The following is a 23,242-nucleotide window of genomic DNA, read 5'->3' on the forward strand; positions in this document are numbered from 1 at the left end:
ATATTATGCTACTTATGGCCGAGCTCAAGCTCGAACGAGCTCGAATCGAGCTTGCCTAAAAGCTCGAAGGTGCAATAGGCTCGGCTTGAGCTCGGCTCGAGCTTGTGTCGAGTTCGAGCTTAGGCAAACGAGCTCGCTCGAGCTCGGTTCATTGACAGCCCTAGCGGGGAGTTAAACTATGTATATTTCTTGATTTTTTCCACTACATATTCACATGAAATAAAATGTAGAGAAGTCAAATCTTTCTTGGTCGTGGTGAAAAAACTTATGTGATGATCAATGCGGAATGGAGGGAGTAATAAGTAACATATTGAAGTCTTGAAGCCTCTTTTCTTTTTGACGGTTTGCAAAATTGTTTTTTTTTTATCAGAATGATTTACGCGGTATTATGTCTCATTTGGATTGCAATCATGCTTATAGTGTATAGTTTGGAACATTTTATTACCCTTGACTTTGCACCTATGCATGCATATCCTCTCAATTCCTCCGAATCTTAAAAAGATACTTTATTGTTTATCATTAATTTTGTTGAAATAATAATTCCAAATAGTAATATATACTCCCTTTGATCTCGAATAATTGATACTTGCACTATTCAAATTTAAATTTTATCAATTTGTATTTTCATTAATAAATTACAAATATGGACACGACTACAGGGAGCGCATGCACTCGTTAGTGCTAACCAGCGACCATCCTTTTTTACCAAAAATAGTACAGTGTGTATCAACTCATTACCCCTCTTACTAAAAGTAGTAGCACCTGCCACATGCATCCTCATTTAAATACTTATATGATCTAAGATCCGATTACTCAGTTGTGTTCGTTGCAGTTAAATTTATACAACAAGATCTTATATGATTATATTATGATGAAAAAATATTTATGTTTGTAAAATACTTTTATTATATACTAAGTTACTTTTATCATATATATAAATTACTTTTAGATTTAGATTTGATTAAATTACTTCCTATACATTCATAATGCTATGAGGTGGTTACTTTTATTATTGTTTTTAGTCAATTCCATAATTTGTGCTGATTAATTTAGTCTCTAGATAGAGTTATGTTTTTATCCTTACAACAGATTTACTTCTAATGTTATGACAAAGTTACTTTCCTTTTGTCTTAAGTTACTTCTATTATAATATATGTAAATTACTTTTAGACTTTATTAAATTTACTTTTATATGTCCAAGAAGTACTTTAGTGAAATCTAAAAATAATTTAGATATATTATAAAAGTAATTTGTAATTTTTCATCATAATATAATCATGTGAGATCTTATTATAAAGATTTAATTGCAACAAATACAATGGTGTAATCGGATTGTAGATCAGATAAGTAATTTGAAAGAAAATTTTATAAGAAGGGAGAAAAAGACATAGATGCCTAACACTACGATGCTTCTCTCAAATTCTAAACTCTGATGCTTCTCGACTAAATCGGATGGCCGCGCCAGGCGTCGCTGCGTAAGACTAGATCGAGAGGCCTCACGTTATAGAATTTACGTTCAAATATATTATATTATCAGAGTATTTGGTGCCATAAATATAAATTTTTATTCTTCATAATATAGGTATTATTATTTATAAATAATTCATGCTACTTTGCACTCCGGTCGGATACGCCCTAACTATAGATAAAGCCCTGATCGATCTCCATCCTGAAACACACGCAAAACCGTATTCTAATTCTAATTAAACAGAAACTCAAATCACGAAGACAAACAAACATAAAAAACCGTTTGCATTACAACACAACCCAAATAACCTTCCTGTCCTCCTCCGATTTAGGTAGGCCCCACCGGACAGTGACTCGACCTTGGCGGCGGCTTATATATAAAAACACGCAAAGTTAACACAGCGCGGCCTTCTTCCCGGGGATCAGGACGCAACATATTCACAACACGCAAGGTCTAATCCGAAAAAAGGGAAAAAAAATACCCTCCTCGCACGAAACGAAGCCAACCCCCAAACTCCGCCGTCACCGGCGACCCCCTCCCCTCCTCCTTCCGCCGCCGCCGCCGGCGAGGCGTATCCCGCCGGTACATCTAGAGAAGAGGTGGTGGGAAGGGTGGGGGTTGGGGTGGGAGCAAACGAGGCGGCGAGACATGAATTTCTTCTCGGGGGTATGGGTGAGGACGATGATGAAGCGGCTGTGCAAGTCGCTGCTGAAGAAGCGGCTCGGGGATCTGATCCTGGGGGACCTCGACCTCGACCAGTTCGACCTGCAGCTCACCCGCGGCACGCTCCACCTCTCCGACATCGCCCTCAACGCCGACTTCGTCAACCGCAAGGTGAGCCCCTCTCTCTCTATCTCGTGCCCCGACCCGTGTGTTCGATTAGGATGCACCCGCCCGTCGTGATTAGTGTGCTATTTGCCCGAGGTTGAAATTCTGGTGGCAGAGATGGGAATTGGGTGTTTGGGGATGGGAATTTTGTTTTTTTTTGTTTTTGTTAGAAAAAAGAATTTTCCTGTTTAGTTGCTTGGTGGATTCAACTCTGTATGATTTTGATCTCGATTGGTTGCTAGCATGAGAGTGTGGGCTTGAAATTTTGGTCTAGAATTTTTTGTTGCAGAGGAAATAATCTGTTCGCAGGAAAAAAAAGGAAGGCTTTTTCCTTTCAATCAGTAACCTCGGGTATGGGTACAGTTCAGGGTTATTTGTGTTCATTTCATGGCTAAAGCTCATGATCGCAGGTAGAGTATTAGGGTTTAGGAGAAGTGGAGAAGGGGTTATAAAGCTTATTTGCAATTCACCTTTTTCAGTTGGAGTGTTGGGACTAATCCGATACAGTGTAATGTTTGTAAATTATGTTGAATGCAAAGCTTCTAGAATACAATAAAGTTAACAGAAAGTATCAAAGCTGGAGTAGGTGATTGTTCTTTTCTGCTAACCTGATTTGTTGTGGTGAGTAGCATACAGTAGTCCTCTTATATGTGCATGAATTCACCACTAAAGACACATCTATGTTCAACATTTTGCGATCCATGAGGATCATGGCGCTGCTGGTAGCCCAATATGATACATTTGTTCATTCACAAGTGTTGCATACTTGAATAGAAACTTATACCGCAAAACTTGTGAAACCCACTAGATTTTGGGTTTTCCAGTTACTTTATTAAAACAGTTCTATTTTTTTCCCTTTCCAGTTGTCAGGATCTGCTATCATGATGAAGGAAGGATCGATAAAATCCCTGCTAGTTAGAATTCCTCTACTATTAAACATGCGCGACTGTTGCGAGATTGTCGTGGAGGATTTGGAACTTGTGCTTGCTGCATCTGTTTCTAGCGAAGATCCTTCTGGTGATACTGAATGCTCTGTTTCTGGTAGTAATACTGACGACACACAGAAATCAGTCCAGGCCAAAAGAAATGAATCTGATGGCAATCAGTGTTCTACCTCTGCATCTCGAGATGTCGACAAAGGTGTCCAGAGGATAGCTAATGCTGTCACATGTTTTCTTACCAACTTTAACATCAAGTTAAAAAACTCTTATGTTGTATTTGATCCTCAAAACATTTTGGATAACAAGGTCCCAGAATTTAATCGATCACTGGTTTTCCGAATCAAAGAGACCGAATTTGGAACCAATCTTTCAACAGATGGTATAATCAAACTTCACAATTTTGTGACATTCCATGAGGCGGTCATTGAGTTTTTGAAGATGGATGATGTTGATGCGCATGCACTTCTTCAGGATGATTTGGATAGAGGACCAGCAGACATTTCATCAGGTCATAGCACTACCGCGGTCTTGACAGGTCCTATCGGTGGATTCTCAGGGAAATTGAACTTAAGCATCCCATGGAATGGCTTGAACTTTAAGAAACTTGATGCAGATATATCTCTTAATTCATTAGAATTGCGGTTACAACTGAGCAGTATCCAATGGCTCATGGATGTGTGGGATTCTCTCCAAAGAAGAAATCTAGTACATGAACAGAGTTATGCCCATAATACCGCAGACATATCTAGATCTGCCAGTTCATATGTATCAAGCTCTTCAAAATCAGGTTCAGGTTCTGTGATAGCTAGCAGGGAACATTTGACAGAGGACACATTTTCTCAACTCAGGCAAGAAAAAACACAAGAGCCTTCCCTGACTATGCCATACTTGATTCCGGACTGGATTCCAGTGCTTATCCATGAGGATCACGGTGACCCTGATTCAGTTTGTGATGAAAGGTTTGTTCCTTTTTGTTTTTCATCTTCCTTTCTTTTCATGAAAGTTCAATGATATTCACTGCACCTTTGCAACTGCCATCCTTTTTTACATATAGACATTTCATCAAGAGTATACTTTTGACAGAACTGTTGTCAAATAAATAATTTTTGAAATGAAATGCATTTGCCTCCCATTTGTATTTCCATGAATAGGTTTGGCCAGATGTATTACACAGAACTTTTCTCCCCATCTTCGTTATATACTATGTACTCTTGAAGGTTGACCATGGACAAATCCTCCTTTTCTTTCCGTGCAAAAAAAAGAAAAACATTTTTGGGTGCTTGTGCAAGCTATTTTCTTGCTAAGTTACTTGCCTTTAAATTTCTTACGGGAAGCAGTTTGTTTAAACCAAATAAAGAATATACATAACTACACTACTAATATGTTGTTATCTTGGACAGCATCGACCAGTTCTTTGAATGTTTTGAGGAACTGATGAACTCCCAGACTAATCTGGGAAACAGTGGCATATGGGATTGGACATGTTCAGTGTTCAATGCAATTACCTTTGTATCCACTTTAGCTTCTGGATCAGATCAAATTCCTAAAGGTACTATGGTTTAAACCTTTCAATTTTCTATTGGTTGTCCACATTATACACTTCTCTTGCAGGGATACAGAACCCTTATCATATGGATTTATTTATTGTTCTTATTGTGCCTGTTTACCACATATTTTTTTCTCCTGACACTCTTTCCTGTGGAGTATTCTTGGACAATGTTCTTCAGCTTCAATTTTCTTTTACTCTTGAACATCATTCATATCAAGCAGGATCTTTTGCACTTTCCATGAAAGACAATGTTTGACTGTTAGCTCCTGAGTAGACTGAAAGGAAAATGTTGTAGACCACTGGTTAAAATAACAGTTTTGTCTGGTGTGTAGTAATAATACATTGATCCACTGAAAACATCTCCTGTTAGTTGGTATTACACTGGTGATACTCAGGGAATAGCACTGATACTCACCAATGAAACTGCACGGTACAATTTAAAGTTATTATTGTACCATCCCTACCTTGGACTAGTCCACCTTATACAAAACCATACTGCATGAACTGAATACTTGAAACATGCAGAAAAACGAAAATTACTGTTATCTCTTGAATGAAGGTCAGGTAAAAGGTACACATGCTAGGTTATGTTGGCTTATGAATAATGACAGATGTTATATGTTCTAAGATACAGTAACAGTCTGGTATCAACAGATGCAACTTACGAGTAATGAATTCTCTCCATTCTCTTGCTATTAGCAAACCTATCAAGCATGTCCAAATATCTGTTGGATGTATTTCTGGCATTGAACCAAGTATCTGCAGTGTTTTACTTTTTCTGGCTAAATTATCAGAACATTTATATATTGCATCACTTTGTTACTTATTTTTCCTTTTCATTTCCTAACAGAACCGCCGATAGAGAAAACCTTGCGGGCTTCCATTGCTGAGATATCTGTTGTTCTTTTGTTCAGTGATGAAATGGATGCTGGCAATTCCAGTGTTCCTATCAGTCAATTCAATGACATGAGAAATTCTGAAATGTTTTCAAGCTGCCTTTCCTTTGCACATTTTGAGCAATCAATGATATCTCCTGCTCCTGCTGCCAGCTTGAATATGCATCACGTTGAAGCCAAGTGTCAGAACATTCATCTTTCCCTGGAGGTCTGGTCTGCTTCCACCAATAGCACTTTTTCGTAGTTTATATCTCCTAATTTTATGAAGCTTGATTCTAATGTTATGTTCTTGATGTTTGCAGACATATCCTGAAAACCTAAGTCTCAAGGGATCAATTGCTGCTATAAAGCTTGATGAATACTATGGCAGTAAGAACAATGATTCAGATCATCCAAATCTTGGTGCTGCTTTCTTGAACAATAATTTTTGCAGAGAAGTTCAAGCTTCTCTCCCTCAATCTGTATTTGCTTATCAAGATTACCATGAGGAAACATCACGCCGTCATACCAACAATTCAAATGACCTCACTAAGGTCGAATTGCTAAACACGTTTGGTGAGTGCGTATTCCACTATGATGTCAGTTCCTCAGGTCAAGATGGCAACCCAGTAAGCTCAACTTCACTATCAGTCTGTTTGGCTCCTTTGGTTTGCTGGGTGCACTTTCACACAATATATATGCTACTGAATTTTATCAGTAAAATCGAGTCTGATGTTTTGCATGGGGAGGATAAAATTCATAGGAAGAATGACGAAAAAAATGTCAATTTGTCTATGAAGTCAAATGTTTCTTTGGGAGGAAGCCAAAAGGTTCAGATAGCCCTGTCGCCTGCAAGAGTCATCTTTTGCTTTCCTTCTGAATCATGGGATTTGAGCTGCCCATCCATGCTGGATAAGTTCCTTGTCATTGACCACACACCATCTCTGAAATCAGGAGCAGATTCATCTCCACATCAAAATGAAATGCCTAATGATGTCAATGCAATCACACCATCTACTTTGGTCCATTTGGCTACAGGGAACTTTGACATCTATTTGGTTAGACCAGTTAATGATGAACTGAATGCTAGAACCTGTTCTCTGAGTAGGCAAACTTTCTCTTCTCTGAAGATTTTCTCTGTTACCGGATCCAATTGTCATGAAACTGGCATTACGATGCTCTGGAAGAAGTATCCTTTAAAAGACCCTGAGATGGTGAGCAAAACTTGGAGTTTGCCAAACCTGCATGAGCAAAAGATTGCTCAGAACAAAAATGGTAAATGGGTTGGTGTTTCCTCTTCTACAACCTCAGAAGATCTTGAGGAATCAAGTTCCAGTATACGCAGGGAGCTCCTCCGGAGCACAGAGTTTTTGTTGCACATTAAACTTTCTTGTGTCTCAGTTCATCTCAGTAAGAAGGACTGTGGGATACTAAACCATTTGCTAAAAAACATCCTTGATGGTCTTTCAGATGGAGCAACTGGAAATTTTGAAAATGACAGTGACAATTGTATGCCAATCCATGATACTGCTAGCCAAACATCTGTCATTTTTGAATGCAGCATCTTGGATATCTGCACTGAATTGGATGAAACTGTTGAAGTTGGTCCTTTATTGCAGACTGAACTAGAAGGTTCCTGGAACTGTCTCAAATTGTCAATTTCAAAATTTTCTCTGCTATCCTCTTCTAATGTTGGCGGGGTTAACAATGCCAATTTTCTTTGGGTCAATCATGGTGAAGGTGAGCTCTGGGGCTCTATTACTGGTACGGATGACTATGAAGAAAGCAAAGATGTTCTTCTAGTTGTTTGCAAGGATTCGGCAAGTAGACGAGGTGATGGTGAAGGTAGCAATATCTTGTCTTTTGGAACTGCGGGCTGTTCTGTGACTCATATCATGAACCCAAAGTTTCAGAAGAATTATACTTCTATCAATGTTCGTTCTGCAACAGCCGTTGCACCTGGTGGCCGCATGGATTGGATAAGCGCGATTTGCCTATTGTTTAGTTCAGCTTCAGATGGAACTGAACAACCAGCTAATAGTAGCACAATGAACGATTCCCAGGGTGGTGAACCTTTTTCATCACTGTTCTTTCTTGAGCTGGTTGATGTTGCTGTGAGCTATGAACCTCATTTCAGAAGTTCTGCACTCAGCGCTGAAACTCCAGACTGCAAATACTTTTCATGCCTTTTAGCTGCATCATTGTTTAAACTTCACAGCAAATCTGCATCAAACTCTACAGCTACTGATTTTGATATCGAGCTGCGAGATCTCGGGGTTCTCATTTGTGGATCCTCTAGTTTTAAAAATGTCAGTTGTGGCTATGGTGCAGATTACCTCCGTCGGATGGGCTATGCTAAGATTGTGCAGAATACATTCATTGAAGCTGTTCTAAGAATTGATACTTCCTTTTGGAAACTCGAATTATCAGACTCGCAATTCGATATTGGTACTTGTCACGATACGACACATGGTGTTATTCAATTGTGCTCCCAGCTTCAGCAGCTATATGCTCCAGATATGCGGGATGCTTTAGATCATCTACAATCCAGATGGAATAGTGTCCAACAGGCAAACAAGCAAAATATGGGCACTGATGTGTCAGAAAAGTCAGAGAGTAGCATTGATAATCTGACAGATTCAGAGGAGTGCAAGTCAGATGGTTTGCTTGATGATATAATTGAGAATGCCTTTTGCACTGACCAGGACTTCGCAAGCTACTCATTGAGTGGTAGCGAAATGGATGAAGAGTTTGGCCTGAGTAAGGCCATCCCAGAGGCAAATGATGCCTGTATTTCACTTGAATCATTACTAGTTACCCCTGAAGCCAGTACTAGTGATGATCTAATAATTGAATCTTATTATATGCCACCTTCGTCATCATCAACTCTATACAATGAAGACCAGGGCAATTGTGCTCCTAGAACCGTAGAGTGTGACGAAGGTGAATGGTATAATAATTTTCCCACAATAGATGAAAACCATGTTCAAAGGAACAAACCACGAGAAGAGCAAATATTTCAACAAAAACTGAAGCCTGCTATTTTCATCTTGAATTCTGATGAATCGTGCAGTCTGAAAGGAAAGGTTCTTATTCATGATATAGATGTCAAGTGGCGGATGTACGAGGGAAATGACTGGAAATTAGCTCAGAAAGATACGATTAGCCGGCCGTGCTCAAATGGCAGAGACAAGAGGTCTTATTTAGAGTTTATTATGTCTGCGCTCAATATCCAGTTCAATATGTATCCAGATGGGGATATTTTTGTTTCTAAGCTATCCATCTCTGCCAAAGACATCAATATTTGCGACCAAAGTACACATGCTCCATGGAAAATGGTATGCATTTTTCTGTCCAAATTATCTAGAATTTACTATTACCACTGGACTAATGGTTTCTAAATCCTCTATCCATTTTCGAATCAAAGGTTCTTGGTTGCTACAACTCAAAGGATTACCCGAGAGAATCTTGTTCTAGTGCATTCATGTTAGAACTGGAGTCTGTAAGACCTGAACCACAGGCTCCTTTGGAAGATTACAGGTAAATATGGTGTTTCTTTACACTGAATTAAACTATCAGAAAACATTTGTGATTTTGCTTGTTTCTGTTAATCCATAGTGAACATTGCGTTTGCCTCATACTTAATGGGCTTGCATTGTTAAAAGAAACTACAAGGCTACCTTTTTGTGCCCTCGATGTATGAAGGCACTCATTGCCCAGGTAGATGTAGGAAAAAACCTATGTAGTGGACTAGGTTCCACATTACAGATCATATTGCAGGAATAATTTCTAGTGTACCCAGCTATTTGACTTTTTTTTTTACCTCAGCACATGGTAATATGCAAGATGATGAGTCTGAGCTGAACAATAGAGGCACATTTCTGAATGTAATAATTAGCTCTTTTATGATGAATTTATGTTTCTGGATTCGATATAAATCCAGTGTTTGTGTACTGCTGCACTTTGATCGCAATTCTGTACCCTCAAGTCCAATTCAAGGAGTAACGTAAAATAGCAGATAGAACATGAAGGTCCTTTATTAATTAGTGTTTTTTATCATGTTAGTATATGATAAAATGGTAAATTTAAAATTATAATGGTGATACAAATGAGATAGAGCTTGTTAACGAGCTTAACGATCTAGCTTGTGAGCCGAGCTAAGCTAGGCTTTTAGTTCTCTAAGGTTAACAAACTGAGCTGAGTTGGCTATACACCCCACACGTCAACAAGTTTAACTTGAGTGCATGTAAAATAAAGAAACGCATAGAAGATGGCAGATCCAAATAAAAAAAAATCATGCATGCGTGGTTCTTTTGGCAGATATTATTTCACCCTTTTGCCCTTTAGCCCTTTAGCCGTTGCTCCACACACATTTTGTGTCCATATACCATATCTGAATGCTGAAGTATAAGTGAGTTTGAGTACTGGTGTCTTTTTTCTACTCTCTATTTTTGGTACTTATTTTAGACTCAGTATGATGACTGATTTCCTTGCACTATCCTAAATATTTCAGGTTACATCTTGAGATTTTGCCTCTACAGTTGCATCTTGATCAAGGGCAACTTAACTTCCTTATCAGTTTCTTCCAGAATGACTTGTGCAACAACCCTAATTTGGCTTGCGAAAATGAGAATATTGACGCGCAGAGTACAATGTATCGAAGCGATACAATTGCTGATGAGGCATTACTTCCTTTCTTTCAGGTATCTTGAAGTTTTTCAGTTTTTATTTCCTCTTTTTTTCCCCACTCATGGTACTTGAGATGGACATATGGTTTTAATTTTTTTTCTCCTACTTTACCTGATATATTTTAACAATTGTTTTTACAGCAACTATTAGTTTCTTTTCATTTTCAAAATTTTTCTACTAATTAGCAGCATGGATCTTCTTTGTTTAGTAAACAATATTATGGTCTAATTTATTTCTTTTGATGCTAGAAATTTGATGTGAAGCCTCTTGTTCTGCACATTAATTATATTCCTCGGCATTTTGATCCTGTTGCACTTAGCAAAGGAAATTATGCAGAACTTCTCAACATTTTTCCATGGAAGGTAATTCATTGTTCAGAACTATACATCATAGCCAGTCGTATCTTTGTAGGCAACCCTGATACTAAATTTGCTGTGCAGGGAATTGATTTAAAGCTGAAGCAGGTTTCTGCCATGGGTGTTTATGGTTTCAATAATATATGTGAAATAGTAGCTGCAGAATGGTTAGAGGACATCTCAAAAAATCAGGTCCTAATCTTCCCACACATATCTTACATTTATATTAAAGATGCCTGCTGTTGTGTACACCAATACCGATTCAGGACATGCAATGCTATAAGAGAGAATTTAAAATTTGCATGTTGGCATACACTATTTCTTCACAAAAAAGGAGAATCTTATATCTTCCTGTCTTACAGATGATTTTCTATTCTCATTTGTTTCAAAAATTTTCTATTCTCATCCAAATCGACAATCTGTTCCTTGTTTAGGTCCATAAATTGTTAAAAGGGCTTCCACCTATAAAATCATTAGTTGCTGTGAGTTCAGGCACTAAGAAATTGGTCTCTTTACCCATAAAGAGCTATAAGAAGGATCGGAAGTTGCTCAAGGGAATGCAAAGAGGTAAGCCACATATAGCTGCACTACTATGCTGAAATATTTTGTTTGACATTTCTGTTGATGTGTTAATATATGATGGTATTGTGAAATTCTTGATGTCATGCATCCCTGATTACACTTGATGGTGATTGACAGGTGCGGTTGCTTTCATTAGAAGTGTTTCCATTGAAGCTGTGGGGCTTGGTGTACATTTGGCGGCAGGAGCTCATGATATGCTTCTAAAGACAGAAAGTGCCCTTACAGCAATTCCACCACCTTTAGCCTCACGTGAAGCAAAAAGAACCAAAGACAATGTAAGAGCTAACCAGCCTGAAAGTGCGCAAGAAGGGCTGAAGAAGGTATTGAATTCATCCAAATTGCACATGAACTCATCTTTTCTGAGATGAACTCATCTGTTGTCTGCTAATAACATGTTGCTTTAACCTAACTATTTGCAATTCTATTTTTGTTTGTGATTTGCGTTTACTTTCTATATCAATATGGTAAGTACTGCCAGTATAAGTTTCATTTGCTGTGTAATTATCAATAATTCAATATATGCTGAACATTTTTCAGGCATATGAAAGCTTGACCGATGGGTTTGGAAGGACTGCCTCTGCTTTGATTGGAAATCCTATTAAAGTTTATAATCGTGGGGCTGGTGCCGGATCAGCTTTGGCTACTGCAATCTGTGGAGCTCCAGGTGCTGCAGTGGCTCCATTATCAGCGTCTTTTCGTGCTGCACATTATACACTTCTTGGTATAAGGAATAGGTGATTTCACTCATCCTCAAACCTCAAATCAGCAAACATTGTGAAGCTCTACGGTTATTTTGAATTCTTAAATCAGTCCAGACCATTCCCAACTCACTGTTGACTCCTCGGTCTGTTCTGTTATCATTTACTCGATGCAATAGGACTAAGTTTTTCTGATCACATTTCACATGTGACATGAGACCATCAGCTAGACTCAAAACATGGCATAAAAATTTGTATTTTCTAATCTAACTTGTTTTCTTTTTTTACTTGTTTATTTATGATATATCAGCAAAGTCTCCATGCACATGTTAGATAATGCTCCCTTTGTTTTTTAACAGATGACACCGTTGACTTTGGACCATTTGTCCTATTCAAAAAATTTATATAAATATCATTTATCTTGTTGTGACATGTTTTATCATGAAAGTATGATTTATACTTTAGCATATTTACACTATTTTTTTTAATAAAACAAATGGTCAAACGTTATTCCAAATGTCAAGGACGTCATCTATTAAAAAATGGAGTTATTACATTTTGTAATCATATACTTCCTCCGATTCATATTATAAGTCGTTTTGACTTTTTTTTAAGTCAAACTTTTTAAGTTTATAAAAAAGATAGAAATATTTTCAATCCATAATAAACATATTATCAAAATATATTAAATGTTAGTTTTAATGAAACTAATTGTGTGTTGTAGTTGTTGCTAAAATTTTCTATAAACTTGGTTAAACTTTAAGAAGTTTGACTAGGAAAAAAAATCAAAACGACTTATAATATGATGAAACGGAGGTAGTATTTATAAAATAAAAATAAAAAAATAAAATCTCCTCTCTCTTTTTTCCCCCATATAATGGTGAGCAAGATCTCAAGGTCTGATTGCACAAATTCTGAATAGTTTTCTATTTGAGATTGGAGGGAGTAATACAAATAGATATTAAAAAGATTTGAAAATAGAAATATATTGACTTGCAATTTACTGTATTAGTATATTTTTGTCTTCTGTTGGAACTGGAAGAAGTTAGCAACGGAAGGTAACAAAGTTCATGGATCTGGACAGCTTAGGATTAATCAATAAAACTTCGTAGCTAAATAACTGTAACTGACTTGCCCCAAATGAAAAATGTATATCTATGCAAAAGAATGAGAATATAGTTGATTTATCGTCCTAAATATTATCAGTCTGTGCACTGATAAAACTATTTGTTACTCTGGGTAAAATATGTGTTTGAGCAAAAACAGTTTATTTACACCGAGGACTTATGAGGGTCAGAAGGTGCTTGGCATTCCCTACATTGACACAAGCTCACTTAACTGGGAGAACTTGTAACCAATGATTTTTAACTAGGCTCTTACGAATTGCAAAAATAATAATGTGCATGAATTAGGCTAGGCAACTGACTAGGTAACTATGGAACAATCTACAGAAAAATCTAATTGTGATCTTGGTTTGATTTATAATATTAGTGGAATTGAGTTCTCTTCCGATCAGCATCGGTGAAAATACATATTTGTCCTATGCGAATGTTACAACTCTTGAGCATACTTCATTTTTGGCATGACCACAGACTGCTAATGTTGGTTTGCTAATATTTTCTTTTCTTCTACATTCACAGCCTTGATCCTGAACGCAAGAAAGAATCTATGTACAAATACCACGGGCCTCCTCAATTGTAGACTTCCATTGAGAAGAGGTGGTCTGTTCATTCTTTTGCGAGATCTCGTATTTACCTGGAAGAACTGGTTCAAGAGCACATGTGTGCAATCTCATCAAAGGGTGGTGGGCAAACTTGTACAGGATAAGTCAGATTTCCACACTAGCAATCCAACCATTTGTGAATCAGTGCCATCTCCGATGTTCTTGTTGGAGTTCATAATCCATCTCCTCTGCAGGTGTACAGTTTCAGATGCCACGTCGAAAACCTTCATACTGTAAATTACTAGCACACGATCACGGTTGTAATCACAAACGTGGCCACCCGGAGCGGGTGGAAGTTTTGTTGACTCCTTGCTTAGGATTTGGCTAGAGAGAGAGGGTCACAGGGAGCTTGGCTCGGTGGCTCTTGTACATAAATTTGGTGGTGATTACTGAGTAGTGCAAATGTAAATATCTCTCTTGTTTCTCGGTTTTCCATTTACGTTTTTGTTGGTTTGAGAAACTGCTCACTGTAACTCTCACTCTACAAGTGTAAATATCATCAGGTTTTGTGCTGCTGCAATGAGATATAAGCGCTTGTTTCGCGTGTGCGTGTCTGGAGATGATCTTTTGTAGTAACTGATGGAAGTCCAAATTATTACGCAACGCTTCTGCTACCTGAAGTAGTTATTGAGGGTTATGTAATCTACAGAAAATTGGAGATACGAGATATGAGAAGGGGTACAGTATTGTCATTCACATTCTTTCAACTGTCCACAAAACCTCTCCTCTCCTTCCTTTATATAGCCAATTCTTATACATGGTACATAAAGCCTCTCCTCTTCTTTCTTTATAGCCAATTCTTATACATGGTACATAAAGCCTCTCCTCTTTTTTCTTTATATAGCCAATTCTTATACATGTAAAGTAGGGTGAGGCCTGATTAGTGTATTGGGCGTTCATTGGCCAAGTTTTTCAACACTCTCCTGAGCCGTCACCATGTATTGCTTATGCCTCATTAAAGCTCCTTAATGAGCCAGTGGAAAAAAAATAGAGAAAAAGTACATAACATACGGTTTGTGTTGCACGGGTTGCCTCATTAAAAACCTTGATAAAGAAATGCGGGAAAAATTATCTAAGGGAAAAAGAGTACAACCCCTCCAATTATTCTTATTAGGTACTTTGTCATTCTGGACTAAGTTTGGCAAGTGAGTCAGTGAAATTCTCCTCCTGAATTTTACATTTCTCTAAGTTTCAACATCCCGATCCCTCAGATGCACCTTTCAAAAGGGGATGTTGGTAATGACTTAGTGAATAAATCTACGATATTTTCACATGACTTGTATGCAATACTTTAATTTCGTTCGTCTTATGCAGTTCATGAGCATAAAAAAAACTTGGGGTATATATGCTTGGTGAGATTGCTTTTCACGTAACCCATTTGTCCTTGTGCGACACATGCTGCATTATCTTCATAGATAATTATAGGAGTCTGGATGGTGTTCAATTCACATGATTGCTAAATGTGGTGAATCATTCGACGAAACCATGCATATTCATGAGAGGTTTCGTATAGTGCGATGATTTTCAAGTGGTTCATCGAAGTTGCTACTAGATTTTGCTTTGACGATTTCTAGGAAATTTTTGTTCCTCCATATAGGAAAACATAACTAGTTTGCAACTTGGCTGTGTGTGGGTTCGATAGGTACTTCCTCCATTCCAAAATAAGTGCAGCCATGAGTTTCCGTGTCCAACTTTGGTCATCTGTCTTATTTGAATTTTTTTTATAATTAGTATTTTTATCGTTGTTAGATTATAAAACATGAATAGTACTTTATACGTGACTTATGTTTTTTATTTTTTTTCAAAAAAAAATTTGAAATCAGACGGATAATTAAAATTGGACATTGAAACTTATGGTTGCACTTATTTTGGGACGGAGAGAGTACCCAGCATCTGCATATCCTACCAAGGTGAGGTCCTGGTTCTTTCTGTAGAACAATTTCATGTCCTTACTTTCTTGAAGATAATGGAGGATGTCCTTGATGCCCTTCCAATGCCTCTTGGTGGGCTCTGTGTTGTACCTTGCATGTAAGTTGACGACAAATGCTATATCCGGTCTTGTGCAATTTGCAAGGTACATGAGCACTCCTATTGCACTCAAGTACGGATATTCTAATCCAAGGACTTCCTTCCCTTCTTCTCTTGGTCTATACGGATCTTGGTCTACTTGGAGTGACCTTCCGACCATAGGGGTTTTAGAAGGATATGTCTTTTCAAAGCCAAATCATTCTAACACTTTCTGTGTGTAGATTGACTGATGCACTAAGACCCCTTCGGGGGTATGCTCAAGTTACAAGCTTAAGCAATACTTAGTTTTGCCCAAGTATTTCATTTCAAATTCAGATTTCAGATATGAGCTTGCTTCTTCAATATCCTTGAGTGTCCCAATGATGTTTAGATCATCGACATATACAAATATTATGCAAATTCCATCCTAGGATCTCCGTATAAAGACATAAGGGCAATCTTCATTGTTGTTGTAGCCCTTTTTGCTTAAGAAATAGCTAAGCCGATTATACCACAATCTTCCTGACTGTTTTAATATGTATAGTGACTTCTTGAGTTGCACACTATACAGATTCCTGCTTGCTCTGTCTTGGTTTGGGACATGGAAATCTCCTAATACCTTCATGTGAATGTCCGTGTCCAAGTTCCATAGAGATAGGTAATTACAACATCCATAAATTTCATTTCCAAATTCAAATTTACTACCATAGAGATTACGCATCTAAAGGTAATTCTGCTCATGACCGGAGAATAGGTTTCTTTGTAATCAACTGTTGGCCGTTGGGTGAAACCTTGAGCTACTAGCATTGCTTTATATCTCATGCCACGCCCTAAAAATCGCCTAAATTAATAATCCATATTTTAAATCATTTTTAGAAATTACTTTTAAAGCCTACAAGTTAAACTCTAATAATCTAAGAAAAATTTCAACATAAAATTGAGCTAGATAAAATTTCATTAAATACTTTGCTTGTTTATCTATTTTCTAGATTTTTCTGGGAATTATTTGAGCAAGGGAAGTATTTTTAATAAATGAAACATCATTTCACGAATTATTTTAATTGGAAAAGTTTTAAAAATCCTCCTCTAAGCCGTTGGGCCGTATTTGGCCCAACATCCCTCTCTCCTCGCGCGCGCCGAGCGGCCCAAGCCGGCCCAGCCGACCCGCTTGCCCCTCCTTTCCCCTAGCCGCCGACATGTGGGGCCCACATGTCGGGGCCATCCCCTACCTCCAGCCGGCTGGTCGCCCAAGCCGAGCCCGAGCCGCCGCCTCCCTCTGCCAAATCCGCCTCTATCGGTCGCCCCCGAGTCCGATTAGTTGAGGGGAAATCATCTCCTCCTTATCCTCTTCCTTTCCCCTAAGGTTTCGGAGACCAATTTCGCCCGGATAAACCAAATCGAGTTCGTTTTGAGTTTATCTCTCCAAACTAACCCGAAGATTTTCCGGCTTCGATTCCTCTCGGTTGGAGTCCGATCTCCCTAATCTAAGCCTATAAATAGCTTCCCCTAGTCGTCCTCTTCCGTTTGCCCCAACTCCCGAGCTCCCTCGTCGCTTGTAGCGCCGCCGCCGCTTTGCTCTAGCCGCCGCCGTCGCCGGCGATCCTCCGGTCGTGCCGCACCGCCGCTAGCGCCGTCGCCGCCGTCGAGTGCGCACGGAGGAGGGAAAGCTCGGCCGCCCCTTCGCCGCCGTCGCCGGACACCGTAGCGCCGTCGCCGTCGCTGACCCGAGCCGCGCCGCCATAGGACCTCGTCGCCGGCCGTCATTCATCGTCGTCCGTCGCGTTTTCTTGCACCGGTGAGTTCGCGTCGTCGTTCTCTACGTGTAGATGGCCTTAGATAGCCCGGCCGACCCCTCTAGCGCCGGTGGTCGTGTTGCCCGCGCCGTGGCCGGCGGTGATGACGTCATCATGACGTCATAAATCCCTTTTTCTAGGTTTTCTTTATTAGATGCAAATCGATTAAACTTCGGAAATTCATAACTAAATCATCGTAACTCGGATTCGAGTGGTCCAAGTTGCTAAATTTTTCTAAAATCGAGATCTACATGTTAAAAATATCCACATGTACTGTTTATGCTTGTTTTTGTACTGTTTTGGTTGATTTTGTTCTTTTGCTTTAGTTTCCGACGTTCCGGAGGAGAGCGTTTTCGTTGAGGAAGGTTCGGAAGCATTTGCGGAAGCTCAAGGCAAGTAATATAGATCCCAAACAACCCTTTGAGCATGTTGAACCCGTTTAAAGCTAATGTTTTATTTTAACTTATGCATTATTTTCGAATGTCATCGGGTGGTGAGCCTTTCCCAATTAATTAATGGCCAAAGATGTCTTTATTTTCCTATGGGTAATAAATTGATTAGCTTGTACCTTATATATTGGATTGGTTCAGTTAGATGCTATATGTATAATTGCTTAGCCATGCTTAGAAACATTAGCTCATTAATGGGATGAATCATACTACATTATTAATTATGGTTATATTTAATGGTAGCTCACAATGGTTAATTGTGTTATGTTAATTAATTGATAACTAAAACCTGATTAAGGTGGGTTGTGAGCATATGGTTTTGATGGTTGTGCTCATGACAATTAAGGACCGGTTCGCGAGCTACTGTTGTGAAACATTTACCGTGCCAACCACAAGCCAGCATGGGCAACGGCTTTATCTTTTGTATAGCATGATTTATTATGGTGTGCCAGACTGTGAAGCGGCGAGAAGTCTGTGGGGGTCGCTGGGGAGTCCATTGCCTCTGGTTTTGAGGGGGAGATCATGATCCAGGAACGGTGCACTGTGATGAGTTGTGTTGTGCGAGGGGTATTGTCACAGTTCCTTTCCAAGGTACCGTAGTGGTACTGAGGCGCATGATGACATGTTGTGGAGTTGTGTCTTGTGGGTACAGTGGTACACCTCTGATCAGAGTAAAACTATTCGAATAGCCGTGCCCGCGGTTATGGGTGAGTTTAACAATGTTTTTCGTGATTAGCCCCACACTATTCATTAATGATAATATTGTGTTAATTAATTTGACTTTTGGTTTGGAATGGTATATTCCTGGTATGGAGGTTTGATTTGTACAACCGGGGTTGGTTGCTCAGATGAGGTTGGGCCTATGCAGCACGGGTGTGTTGTATAGTGTTTATTTAATACTGATTAATTATTCAACTGTTTTATTATTCTTTAAAATGTTTATTAAATGCTGTTTATGCAAATGAGCTTTACTATGCCATCTTTTGTTATCCTGTGCACTTGCATATTTGCTGTGTGGCTTGTTGAGTATGTCATATGCTCATTATTGCAATATTCATTCGTCAGAGGAGGAGTACTTCAATGAAGGTGATGATCTGGAGGATTAGGCTTTGTTCGGGTCGAGTTGCTTGTGGAGTGGAGTCGCCATAGCTGTTCCGTTTTGTTTTTATTTCCGCTGCGTATAATTTTATTCTTTGAGAGGAACTATCCACCTCTATAATAGTTTATTATTTTATTATTGTGCGAATATTAATTAGTTGTTTGTTAGCACTCTATTATCAATTTGTTATTGTGTGCCTCGGTTAATTTCTGGACGAGGGTTTAACACACATGTAAGCGTTTGGAATTTTGGATAGAAATTCTGGACGTGACATCTCACTAACTCGTTATTCTGATTTTTTCTTTCGAACAAATAACCATTTATGCCCGTATATGAGGAGGGATACGGCTTACAGGGTCAAATACCTCTCTTTTGTTTAGAGAAATTAACTCGATTGTGATTGCTTTCTTCCATTCGTCCCAATCCGACCTTTTCTTGCATTCTGTGAGTGATATGGGCTCGCAGTCGAGATTCACGACAGAGGCTATTTTCTTAGCAAAGTAGATATCTACATTTGCTGTTGCTCTATCAAATGATTCTCCCGATGTGTTTATGGCCATTTCTTCATGAGCTACTTCTTCTGAAGCTTCCACTTGCTTCCTGTTGTTCTCTGTTACAGGGGAAAGTTCCTTTAGTTTGCTAGGTTCTATGTGTGCACACACATTGTCACTGACAACTCTCTCGGTGGGAAGGTTTAGGCCCCCTTTGATTCAAAGGAAATTCATAGGAATTTTAGATGATTTCTTTCCTATAGGAATTTTTTCTATACAGCCCTTTGAATCAAAGGAATGGATCTTATGGAATCCTATGAAATTCCTATGGATTGCCTAATGCCATGTAAATTTTGGAGGAATTCTAACATGAGGTAAAACCTCTTGGAAACTTTCCTTTAAGTCTTTATCTCTCCTCTAATTCCTGCGTTTTTCCTGCGGTTCAATTAAACGACTATTCCTGTGTTTTTCCTGTGTTTTGCAATCATCTATTTTACACTTACATTCCTATCAAAAACCTACGTTTTTCCTATTCCTATGTTTTCTCATTCCTGCGATTCAAAGGGGCCCTTAGGTCTGGTATGCCTCTTTTCATAGGTTCCATACTAGTGCCAGATCTCCGCTGGCTCCTCTTTTTTCTTTGGATATTTTTGCAATTGGCTGTACCAAGCCCCCTGTCCCCCTTTTCTCTAGACGTTTCTTGATACTTGAGGATCGAGAGACTGGAGTTCTTGTCCTTTTGTTCTGAGGCCTCCAGACTGGATGAGGGTTACCAATTTCCTTTGGTATTTCAATCTCTCCGGTGCATTGCGTGCATGCACATGCGACTTGGTTACGCTATTCAAATTACAAAAATGGTTAGGCAGTTGATTCACTAAACTTTGCAAATCAATTATTTTTAGTACCTCTCCATTTGCTTCATTGGTGCGTGGATCATGCGCATGGATCCCCATGTCTGGCCATGTGATTTCCAAATTTTCTCATCCAAGGGTTGATTTCCTCCCCATAAAAAGGGGAAATGATCCTCATCGAAGATGCAGTCAGCTAAATGGACTGTATGCGTGTCGCCCGTCATGGGTTCCAAATACTTAGTTATATATGCAGTCTCATAACCAACGTATATCCCAATCTTTCCGAGTGGACCCATTGCTGTTCGTTGAGGTGGTAGGATAGGTATATAGACTAGGCATCCAAATTTGAACAGATGGGACAATTTCGGTGTGACCCCTTGCACCAGTTTCATTTTTGAATGGATGTTGTAGGCCGATGATCTGAAATTAATAAGATTTACCACGTGTAGGGCTGCATGTCCCCAACACGTGCTTGGCAATTTACAACCTTGCAAGAGTGGCTTGGTGATGAATTTAATTCTTTTAATCAACGCTTCTGCAAGTCCATTTTGCGTATGGACGTGACATATCGAGTGCTCTGCTTTGATTCCCATTGCCATGAAATATTCATGAAATGCTTTTGAAATAAATTCGCAGCATTGTCCATTTGAATGGACTGCACATGATGATCAAGAAAATTATTCTTAATTTGGATGATCTGCTAGATCAATTTTGCAAAGTCATGGTTTCGTTTTGATAGCAGGCACACGTGCGACCATTTTGAGGAAGCATCAATGAGCACCATGAAGTATCTAAACGGCCTTTATAGGTGCTGTATAGGGCCACATATGCCCACTGTATTCGTGCTAAGAATGCAGGGATTTCATCCTTCATTTTCCATACGGATGGTCTTGTGATCAATTTCCCGGTGGCACATGCATGCCTCGCAAAATCTTCTCTTTTTTTTTTCTGAAAGGAACATAGAAAGGGAAGCCCCTGTTAAAAAAAAATCTAAATTGATAATTGAAAAAAAAGATTACAACAACCTAATCCAGTTTAAGACTACATCTTTATCACCCTCATTCAATCTAAATAACAAAAGAAGGAGATCACCCTTGAGGGATTGTCTCCAAGAAACCAAGGAATGAAGAATATTCTCAAAGAAATCAAATTAACGTGCAATCTCCAATATTACTTGATCTGAATTGATGGGCCGCACAGGTCCTACATTTGCACATCGTGCTCCATGTGGCTGACCGCAGAGGATAGGGTGGAGTCCGCCGGTGATGGATGTTGTTTGCTATTTTTCTTTTGCCGGTGATGGATGTTGTTTGCTATTTTTCTTTTGCTTGTCATCTCTATGACATGAACGAAAATGTTCTTACATTTTTTTCGTGCTTGCTAGATGATGGATGGCTGCTACTGCGCAACGTCGAGCCCATCTCTATACCACACCGCTACACCCTTCCATGATTCCATCGTCAAACTACCGCTCGCCACCCGGTTACCCTCTCCACTACCCGTCACAAGACACAGACTAGCCTCTCCATTAGCAAAACCACCAGGATCCTATTTTCGTGATGGATTTTTCGCTGAATCATTTTTTTTCTTTTGTAGTGTGTGGTTAAGCCTGTAATTTTTTTATTCATATGGCTATTTTGTGATACAAATTAACAATACTGTTAGTATCAGTTTTTGCTCTTATACTGTGTATTGAACACATTAGTAAACATATTACTACACGATTGCTACGAGATCATGGGCTATATCGAGAGGAATGTGGTAATTCTTTTACTCGCAGACCACGAAATTGAAACAATATTTACAACACTAGTAAAAAAAATTAATAGCGTTGTAAGCCGGTAGTAGTTCTTTTACCACCATCTAGGAATGGTGCCATATGATGTGGGGGCATTCATGCAAGTAAATTTGTTACTTTTGAATGGGGCATTCATGCGAGTAAATTTGTTACTTTTGAAGGAGCAGATGTGGGAGGCTGGGAGGAGTAGATGTGGGAGGCTGGGAGTAAATGGAAAACTTCATAGAGTAAATCCGTTACTTTTGAAATGTGAGGAGATACTAGAAAAACAGAAAACTCGGTAAGAAAAACTAGATGGTAAATATTTTACTAAAACACGAAAACAGAAAAACTGAAGAGAAGGAACCAAAAACGGAAAAATCTGGATGGTTAATTTTTTAGCGGGCGCTTCGATCAAGCACGGATAAGATGTAAAAGAGAAAAAAGAAACAAAAAAGGTGGGGGTAAAAAAACAAATTGAGGAAAGGTGGTGGTAAAAAAGCGGAAAACCGTAAGGAGGGAGCATTGTGCGGCACTCCAACTAATATTCCGTATGCAGCGCGTGGATTAGCGCTAGGGAAAATTTCATCTATACCACAAACTTTTGAGCGGTACCCAAAAAATAGCATAGAACTTCCCACCTTCCCAACAATACCACAGTAGAACAGGAGCGGAACGGGGCGGCACGGGAAATAGCGCGATAGACAGGATTACCCCTCAGGCTTATCCCTTTCATTCATGCACTCGTCTCTCCCTCTCCAAAACCCTAAACATGGCGGTAGTGGTGGCGGTGGCGGTAGGTATAGATGAAATTTTCCCTTAGCGCTACTGTATGTAATTATTATATATTTATATATATATATTATACCTGAATTACAATGTAGTTACAATATAGTTACAGTGAGTTACTACTATTGTAACTAATATGTAACTAGTACTCCCTCCATATTTTAATGTATGACAGCATTGACTTTTTATCAACATTTAACTATTCGTTTTATTCAAAAGTTTTTTGCAAATATAAAATTATTTATGTAATGCTTAAAGAATATTTGATGATAAATCA

At 38.9% G+C, this 23,242-nt stretch overlaps 1 protein-coding gene across 2 annotated transcripts; it reads left to right on the forward strand.

The window, feature by feature from the left end:
* Positions 1-1,928: 1,928 nt before the first annotated feature.
* Positions 1,929-14,250, forward strand: LOC4340716 (autophagy-related protein 2). 2 transcript variants are annotated; one of them, XR_001546773.3, is made up of 14 exons: positions 1,929-2,302; positions 3,160-4,196; positions 4,638-4,786; positions 5,637-5,890; positions 5,985-8,999; positions 9,089-9,201; positions 10,175-10,364; positions 10,599-10,712; positions 10,791-10,898; positions 11,141-11,273; positions 11,406-11,608; positions 11,826-12,022; positions 13,627-13,813; positions 13,904-14,250. XR_001546773.3 is itself a non-coding variant. In XM_015787708.3 (13 exons), exons 1-13 carry the CDS (start codon positions 2,117-2,119, stop codon positions 13,685-13,687), a joined length of 5,760 nt encoding a protein of 1,919 aa, XP_015643194.1. In that variant the 5' UTR covers positions 1,929-2,116; the 3' UTR covers positions 13,688-14,250. The 2 variants fall into 2 exon arrangements, 1 of the variants encoding a protein (XP_015643194.1); XM_015787708.3 differs by having other exon boundaries at positions 13,627-14,250.
* Positions 14,251-23,242: the final 8,992 nt, after the last annotated feature.

This window comes from Oryza sativa, chromosome 6 (assembly GCF_034140825.1).
Source record: "Oryza sativa Japonica Group chromosome 6, ASM3414082v1".
Lineage (NCBI taxonomy): Eukaryota > Viridiplantae > Streptophyta > Magnoliopsida > Poales > Poaceae > Oryza > Oryza sativa.